General features: G+C 44.5%; 1 protein-coding gene across 1 annotated transcript; it reads left to right on the forward strand.

The window, feature by feature from the left end:
* Positions 1-689: 689 nt before the first annotated feature.
* On the forward strand, positions 690-7,161 carry Sf3b6 (splicing factor 3b subunit 6). Its single transcript, XM_059248282.1, has 4 exons — positions 690-959; positions 3,380-3,498; positions 6,670-6,808; positions 6,938-7,161. Exons 1-4 carry the CDS (start codon positions 930-932, stop codon positions 7,025-7,027), a joined length of 378 nt encoding a protein of 125 aa, XP_059104265.1. The 5' UTR covers positions 690-929; the 3' UTR covers positions 7,028-7,161.
* Positions 7,162-9,231: the final 2,070 nt, after the last annotated feature.

A 9,231-nucleotide genomic window follows, 5' to 3' on the forward strand; every position in this document is an offset into this window, starting at 1 on the left:
GGGAGGTGTGTTCTCTGTCAGCCACCTAGCATGTGGACAAGGGTAAGGTGGGAGTCTGGACCATCAGGTGTCACGAATTGTCGCAGCATGGGTATGTGGGTTCACTCGAATCTGTGGAAAGAAAACTCAGATGAATCTAGTCTTTTGTAGCTGTAGGGGGATCCAGCCTCTAAGGACTTTGCCCAGGGCATTTTTATTTTTCTCAATATTTACACTTTAGCAAGTTGATTTCCATATGCTCAAAACAACCTGAAAGGAGCTCCCCAGAAATACAATGCCAAGTGTAAATTCCTAGATTTATCAGGTACCACACGGTTTTCCGAACCACGTTTTGCATAGGCTTTGTATCCTGGGGAAACTCTGACAAGATTCACATAGGGCGATTCTCTGGAGCCAGGCCAGGAGTAGCTCAGCAGGAATTGCAGCCATAATCAGGTGCCGGGCGACCCCCGAAACCCCGGCCCCGGACCAGTGTTCTGGGTAAAGTTCACAATTCAGAATTCTGTAGACCCTGCTAAGCACCTAAAACGGGCCACGCGCCACGCCCACCTTCGTGTCCTCAACGCTAAGCCGCAACCCTGACCTGGACCCGCCCCTCAGCCCTCAAGCCCCGCCCCCTTCAAGCAGGAACACCTCCCTCCCTGTGGCCTTCACTCCGCCCCTTCCTGTCCGGTACCCGGAAGTGCCTTGGAGCTCGCCTTTGCGGCTTCCGGCCTGAGAACGCTGTCCCGGTAGTTGAGTCTGGAGCCTCTTTTCGAGGACGTCAACAGGTCCTCGTTTGAGACGCGGGCTTTCCGGCAGTGCTGTAACGGCTTTCGGTTCTGCCTGGCTGTTGATACCCTGTATCTGACGCTGTGTCGCCCTCCCAGGCGACCGAGCTTTAGAGAGATTCCGAGGAATCCCACGGTCGCCTCCAACAGCCCGCCAAGATGGCGATGCAAGCGGCCAAGCGGGCGAACGTGAGTACCCCGCTTTCTGCGCGGCGGGGAAACGATCTGGTGGCTTGGCTGTCGCAGCGTGGGTGGGAGAGTTCTTGTCCTCCGCCCACAGGTCGGGGAGCCCATTTCTGTTCGGTCGAAGGAGGTTCTGTCCTGGCCTTATCCTCAGGGGTGTGTTCCTTGAGCGACTTTTCGCTCCCACCCCTTTTGAGAGCCCCCCGGTATCACTGACAGTGTGAGGTCTACAGTCTCTGCTGCTTGACCTCACCTAGGAGCAGGCGTTAGGATCTTCCGAGTCTAAAAAGCCGATAGCACAGACGTGTTCAGTAACTATCTGGAGTCTGGCATTTTTCTCGCGTGCAGAACTTTGGGAATCCTCTGTTCATGTATTTAAGCTCCTGGCGTGTCTCTGGCTTTACAAATGGGAAGCAGTTCATCAGTTGTATTTATTCAACACCAGTGTTGGGGACACAACAGAGAATTAAAAAGTCATTCTTGCCGGGCGGTGGTGGCGCACGCCTTTAATCCCAGCACTCGGGAGGCAGAGGCAGGCGGATCTCTGAGTTTGAGCCCAGCCTGGTCTACAGAGTGAGTTCCAGGATAGGCTCCAAAGCTACACAGAGAAACCCTGTCTCGAAAAAACAAAACAAACAAACAAACAAAAGTCATTCTTATGTTCTGCTGTTGGCAGCGAGTGGAGTGTTATCAAAATCTTTACGGGGAAAAAAACTAGGCAACGCTTAAAACTTAGAATTATACCAAAACAAGATAGATAATTGACCATTGGGTATGCTGATGAAGATTTTGGGCTACCTTGATTATTTGAATTATTTCAGTGAGTGAAAACTTGGTTCCTAAGGATAAAAAGATGGTGGTAATTAAAAAAAAAAGAAACCTGCAAAGAGTTGGTCCTTTGAGTTTTCTTATTAGTAGAGAAATTGAATTGTTCTAAAGATACATAAAGTGCATTTTATATGCCAACAAGAGTGCACCAATAGAATGGGAGAAAACTAATAAAAGAAGGAAAATGTATTAAGTTCAGGATTGAAGCTGGAAATGTGGCTCAGTGGTAGTCCCTGAATTTGATTCCAAGCACTTCAAACCACAACAAAAACCTAAAATAATTAAAAAAGGGATTTTGAGTAGATGAGTGGTTGGTATAGCAGAAGAAAAATGGAATGGACATAGATGAATAAAGTTTATAGTAGGAATATATAGTACTTACCATTTGGTCATACCTGTTGTCTTCAAGAAGCATAGAGCCAGGGTCATATCCTGGGTTGGCAGAGAAGAGTAGACAGCCCTTTCAGTTTTACAGGGAATGATAATGAAGAGGTTTTAGGGAAGAAGAGAAGGAGGTTACACAGTGTTTTGCAGAGTGAGAAAGCAGATTTATTAGAGAAATATTTTTGTCTGGCAGTTGTTGATTATAAAACTTGGGGATAGAAGTATCACTACTCATTTGACAGTAGGGAATAAGTTTGTTTTAATTTATGTTTATTTATTATTGTATTGCATGTGCATGTGCCACAATTATGTCAATTTAAAAGTATTGGGAAAATTTTTGTCTGGTGCATAATTGACTGAGTATATTAGCAGAGAGTGATCTGTGAGTCATGAAAGTAGGGTAAGGAGAGTGTGGAGAGTGAGAACTATACAGCAGGTCAAGAAAAGTATTTCAAAGAAAAACTATTTCAATGTCAAAGATTGTGTAGAAACCCAAGTGTTGGAGGAGGAGGACCAGCCAGGCGCCCTAGAAGTTTGCAAGGTGGACACTGCAACGAAAAGACATTAGCAGAATCACTTTCAGCAGAGTGCTGGGTGGTAGCTTAGGTCTGTAGTCACAGACAGTGCGTAGTCAGTGCGTACAGACTCTTCTACTTGACTGAAAAAGAAAAAAAGCAGGATAAAGTAAGTAGAGAGAGCTGGAAAGTGCAGGGAAGCCAGACATCTTGTCCCTTCTTCAAGGTGTGTCTCTAATACCTAGCCCACTGTGTACATTAAAAAGGCATTTAATAACTATTTGAGTGAGTGAAGAGGACTCCAGTGTTTTGTTTTGTTTTGTGTGGGGATTGGGAGGACCAGGTCAGCTGCTCTCGTGGTAGGAAGGGAACGCCTGTGAGAACAAGAGAGAGGGATCATTGACACAAGTTCTTAAGACAGCAGAAAGCTTATGAATGGGATTTTATCATCTTTTCTTTCCCAGGAGACATTAAGGATCCGTGAGTGAACTGGGAAATACTTGTTAAATGGGAGTGCCCAAAAGCCTCGGTCTTAGTTCCTACTTAGTCTCCCCTCTGTGTGGTGCTCTCTTTTTTCTGAAGAACACGCCACTTTGAGTAGCATCAGATTACACTTTTATTCTTATTTTGCATCTTTGAGTTCTTTATAATGGCAGCACTGCTTTCCTACAGTATAATGACACACATTTCTCATTTTAGATTCGCCTCCCACCTGAAGTAAATCGGATTTTGTATATAAGGAATTTGCCATACAAAATCACAGCGGAAGAAATGTATGATATATTTGGAAAATATGGGCCTATTCGTCAAATCAGAGTGTAAGTCGTACTGAGACTTGAAATGTCACTTACAGGAAATGGTTTCCTAGTCCATAATCTCAGAATTGTGGCTGGCAGCAGAACTGTGTTGTGTGGTGTGTATGAAAGGTCTGTTTCACAGTGAGACTACCAAGCTCTTGAGTAAAAGTACCTTTCTAGTACCATGTAAGGTTTAGTGATAAAATCTTCTAACCCTGAACTGAACAGTTAAACCATCTATACAGAACCTGGACTTGCACCATTTAAGGGTTCCTCTGAAAAGAGTTCTAAAGCTTTTATTTTTAGTTACAATATTTCTTTTTAGGGAGCACCTTGGGTAGGCCCTGTTGGTTTGAACCCAGGGCCCTGTACATGCTGGGTAGGCACTATACCTCTGAGCTATAGCCAACCCCACTATATTTTTATAAGTTTTCTGAAGTGAGTGTGGTGGTGCAATGCCTATAAACTCAGCACTTCAGAGGTGGAGTCAAGAGTTCAAGGTCGTTTTCATCAATCAGTGATTTTGAGGTCAGTCTGGACTTCTTAAGACCCTACCTCAAACAAAACAAGCAAAAAAAAAAATTCTTTTTATAATCTGAGAACCCCTTCCTGGCCTTTAGGACCACTGAGGCTGAGGACTTTGCTTTTGAATGCTCTCCATCTCTCCTAGGATAAACTGATTACTGGAAACACGTTATCATTAATACCCGAATGAAGATGAAAACAAAAGTACTGTAGACCAGTTGCTCTTAGAAGGTCTCGGTCCTCTGAGCAGCAGCTAGGAGCTTTGAACTTCTACAGGATACATTTTGTCTGTATTTTGAGGATGTGAGGACTCCAGGTCCTTCCAAGTACCAAGAATCAGGAATCAGGGAGCAAAAGTGTCTACCATGTGGCAAGTTGCCGGGCTTGTTGGGTTTTCTTCATCTGTAAAATAATCTGGATGGTGGTGGTGGTTCTTGTTTTGTTTTGTTTCGTTTTGAGACAGAGTTTCTCTGTGTAGCCCTGGCTGTCCTGGAACTCACTCTGTAGACCAGGCTGGCCTTGAACTCACAGACTCACCTGACTCTGCCTCGGAGTTCTGGGGTTAAAGGTGTGCACCAGCACTGCCAGGTTCTTAATGTGGAGGCAGTGTGATAAATTGACAGGATTGGTTGTTAGACCTGGGTTCAGATACTAAAAGAACTTTCAAGTTCAGTGAAACTGGGCAGACTGTTTCCTCTATCTAGGCTTCAGTTCTCTGTGGGAGACTTAGCTTGGATGGAATTACGAAGTCTGCATATATCAGAGTTGCCAGCTTTGCAGTGTGTATTGGTCATCAGTCTCCGTAAAACACCAGTTGCCACTGAACTTTCTCTGTCCATCCCTTAGTTACTATGACTTAGTAACTAAGTTTCCTAGTAGTTAATACATGGTTGTGCTATTGCCCATGAACTCACCTGTCTTCTCGGTAGGGTGAGTGCCTCCAGGCTATGTGCTGATAGCATTTGCGCCTGATTCATAGTAACCACCCATATATATATACATATACATATATGTATGTATGTATATATGTGTATATATGTGTATATACACATTGCATATATATGCAAATGAATAAGGCTGGGGATACAGCTCAGTAGTAGAGTCTGCAACACCTGAGTTCAATCCCCAATACCATAAAAAGAAAATAAATGAATATAATAGTAGTATGGCTATGACTAATATATGATGGCATTATAAAACTTACTGATACTTAGTTGAGAGGTGGTTAAATCAAAGTTAGAGAATGTTGCTGAAAATGCAACAAAAGAACCAGTCATGGTGGAAGACACCTGTAATAAGAGCCACTTTGGAGTCTGAGGCAGAAAGATTGCAAGTTTGAGGCCAGTGTGGACAGTACAGTGTGTTACATAAAAGTGTCTGGTGATACAGCTTGGTGCTCGAGAGCAACCCAAGCGTGAGCAGGACCACAGTAGCTTGGGGCCAATGCTTCCACGCTTTTCCCTGGCTGCTTGTCACAGCTCCATCACTGAGTTCGAGGCCAGCCTAGGCTGCATATGGAGATCCTGTCTGGAAGAAAAGAAAACAACTTACCTTTGCCCTTAAGGAAATACAAACTTTTTCCCCCCTTTGGACAGTTCTCAACTTCCATACCTAATACAATCCTGAAAATGATTAAACTGTTAATAGTTATTAATACTATACCAAGAGAATAAAAATTATAAAATCCCTCCTCAGGTGGGACATGGTAATTACTGGAGACTGAGGCAGGAAGATTACAAGTTCAAGGCAGGCCAGCCTAGACCACATAGGGAGCCCTTGTCTAAAACAAACAAACATGCCCCATCAGACCCAGGCAACATAACAGAATGAGTTCATTCATTTGCACTGGCACTCACTATCACACCATCACCTGTAATCTTTTCTTTCCCTTCTATAGGAACATGCCTCTGAGCAGGGCTTAGACTGGAGTCTGGGGCGAGGGTAGAGTAGGGGTTATAGTTTTGAGACATGGTCTCACTGTGTCTCACAGCCATCTGCAACAAATGATGCTGACTCCCTGTCAGGGTTTCTCTGTGTAACAGTTCTGGCTAACCTGGAACTCACTCTGGAGACCAGGTTGGCCTCAAACTCACAGAGATCTACCTGCCTCTGCCTCCCTCTGAGTGCTGGGATTAAGGGCGTGCGCCACAGCTAGTTCACTTCCAAACACATTAATTTACAAAATTACAGGCTTGCTAGGCTTTGGTGGTGCACGCCTTTAATCCCAGCACTCAGAGGCAGAGGCAGGTGGATCTCTGAGTTCAGGGCCAGCCTGGTCTACAGAGTGAGTTCCAGGACAGCCAGGGCTACACAGAAAAACACCTTACCTTGAAAAACAAACAAACATAAAATGCTCATTTAGCATATTTATTCATAATGTTGGTTCCCTCTGGTATTTTTCAGGTAAGTTTCAAATTACTTAAAGCATATTTCTGTTTATTCTCTCCAAACAATTGTATAAGACTACAGGGTAGAGTCAGTGGTAAAATAGAGGGCTTGAACATATAATTTGTATTTTTAAGAATACAGTGCCAGGCTGGGCGGTGGTGGCGGCGCACGCCTTTAATACCAGCACTCCATGCCAAAGCAGACAAGGTGCAATTACAGGATCAGAAAGACTGAAAATTGTCGATGCTTGGGTAAATGTGTCTTCTGACTGTGCTGCAGAGGGAATACACCTGAGACCAGAGGAACAGCCTATGTGGTCTACGAAGACATCTTCGATGCTAAGAATGCATGCGACCATCTCTCCGGATTCAACGTGTGTAACAGATACCTCGTGGTGTTGTATTATAATGCTAACCGGGTGAGTACAGCCTACTCAGAGTGGCCCTGGGAAGTGTGTGGTGGATGTTCTGTTGTTAGTGCTGCTGGTGAGCTCGCTCCTTTAGCTGTGGTCAGTCCCCGACAACCGTGGTGCTTGTCACACTTGCAGGCATTCCAGAAGATGGACACCAAGAAGAAGGAGGAGCAGCTGAAGCTTCTCAAGGAGAAGTACGGCATCAACACAGACCCCCCCAAATGAGTTCTCGGACTTCACTCTGAAGACATCCATGCAGGGTCCCCAGTCACCATTTTCTTCTTAGTTAGCATGACTTGTTTCAAATTTTTCTAAGCATTAGAATATATTATGTTAATAAACCTGTAGCTTTTGTAAAACCTGTCAGTGTTTTCTCTTTTGGGGGATGGGGGTTTTGAGACAGGGTCTCTCTGTGGAACAGCCCTAGCTGCCCTGCAACTTGCTCTGTAGCCCAGGCTGGCCTTGAACTCACAGAGATCCACCTACCTCTGCCTCCCCAGCGCTGGGATTAAAGGTGTACGCACTGACCAGCCAGTGTTTTCTCTTAAACTTCCTACTCCTGTTTAATACCAGGAAAAAAAACACAAGACAGGAGAACCACATGCAGGATTGTAGGTGAGCCTAGGGACTGAGGGCCTTGAGAACAGTGGTTTTGGGGGTTTTGTTGTTTGTATTTATTTATTTGTTGTGATATATATGTATGCAGACGTGCATGTGTAGCAATCAGAATGACTGGTAGGAGCTCTTCCACCACGTGGGGCGTGGAGACTGAACTGAGGCTTGAGAGCAAATGCCTTCACCAAATCCTGAGCCATCAAAGGAACGTGTAGACTTGTCTTGTTTTGATTTTGTTTTTTTTGAGACAGGGTCTCTCCATGTAGACCAGGCTGGCCTCTAAGTCACAGAGATCCTCCCACCTCTGTCTCCCAAGTGCTGGGATTAAAGGTGTGCACCACCACTGCCTGGCTGGTCTTCATTTTTAACCAGTAACAACCCAATGAGGTAACATGAGGACACCAAAGCTCATGATGTGTAGTGCACACCTGTAATCCCAGCACTTGGGACGCTGAGGCAGGAGGATCACCATGAGTCTGAGATCATCCTAGGCTATGGAGTAAATTCTGGGCCAGTCTCAGCCTGGGTTACAGAGTAAGACTGTCTCAAAAGACAGGCGGAGACATGAGTGGACTGGCGCAAGAGCTGCAGAGAGCCAGACACCTGCCAGTGGGCAGCCTTGTCCTTACAGCAGAGGTCTGTGGAGAGGCGATCGTTTAGAGGGCAGCATGTTGGTAGAAACTTGAGAGCACGCTGTTTAGGCAGTGGTACCATTACCGGGCCAAGATTGAACTTATGTAGCTTTCCTTCTCATTATTAACTGTATATATTTTGGGCTTAGCTCACAATATGTCTTTGCCATAAATAAAACGCTTAATCTTAGGAGTTTCCATGACATGGGAAGAGTGTAATAATTGTCACATTCACTGTGGCTTGGCAGCTTGGGGGAAGACAGCTATAAATTTTCTTTTTATAGTTCAGGCGCAGGCCAAATGGAGAAGTGTGGACTGATTGTTTTGTAAACCCAGAACCTAGAGTCACTTTGAAGGCTACATAAACTGACTAGTATTAACGGACAAAGACATCCTGCTTTTAAATGCATTTAAAGTCTGTCATTACTTTGTAGAAAATAGGTTACCTTCTAGTGTTTGTGCTGTCTTTTCAAAGCTCACTCGGGAATGATGTATTATGTCTGAGTGGTTTTTGAAAGCACTGTAAAAGAATGAAAGGCCTTTTTTGTTTTGTTTTGTTTTTCTTTTTTGAGATAAGGTCTCTGTGTAATAGCCCTGGTTGTCTGGGAACCACTACATAGACCAGGCTGGCCTAGAACTCAGAGACCCATCTGCCTCTACCTCCTGAGTGCTGAGATTAAAGGTGTGCGCCACCATAGGCAACAAAAAGCCATTTCTAAGAAGGGTGGGCAGATAAAAAGACCATAGCTGTACTTTTCTTTTTCTTTTCTTTTTTCTTTTTTTTTTTTTTTTCAGAGCTGAGGACCAAACCCAGGGCCTTGCACTTGCTAGGCAAGCGCTCTACTACTGAGCTAAATCCCCAACCCTGTACTTTTCTTATGAGTGTCTTTATGATTTCCTTATTAATTCCATAACGCATGCCGTGGCTTAGGTGTTTGCAGATGTAAAAGGTGTTCTGAAAGACTACTTTGTCAGGGGAAAACCAAAATCAGACTTGACTTGAGAGTGATGTCTCCACGTGGCAGGCCTGCTCACCTCTAATGGTGTTAATAACCAGGAAAATTCCTTCTATTAGCAGTTGTGAACACTGTCAATTGGATTATGTATCTGTTAGCTGAATTTCATGACCCAGATTAAGAGTTTTAAAACTAGGGCTGAGGGTATAGCTCAATGAGAGAGGGC

Source organism: Peromyscus eremicus, chromosome 22 (assembly GCF_949786415.1).
Source record: "Peromyscus eremicus chromosome 22, PerEre_H2_v1, whole genome shotgun sequence".
Lineage (NCBI taxonomy): Eukaryota > Metazoa > Chordata > Mammalia > Rodentia > Cricetidae > Peromyscus > Peromyscus eremicus.

Coding starts and splice junctions, on each gene's coding strand:
- Sf3b6 (XM_059248282.1), top strand. CDS start 930: ATGGCGATGCAAGCGGCCAAGCGGGCGAAC. Junction 3,499..6,669: donor CCTATTCGTCAAATCAGAGT/GTAAGTCGTACT, acceptor ACTGTGCTGCAG/AGGGAATACACCTGAGACCA. Junction 6,809..6,937: donor TGTATTATAATGCTAACCGG/GTGAGTACAGCC, acceptor TCACACTTGCAG/GCATTCCAGAAGATGGACAC.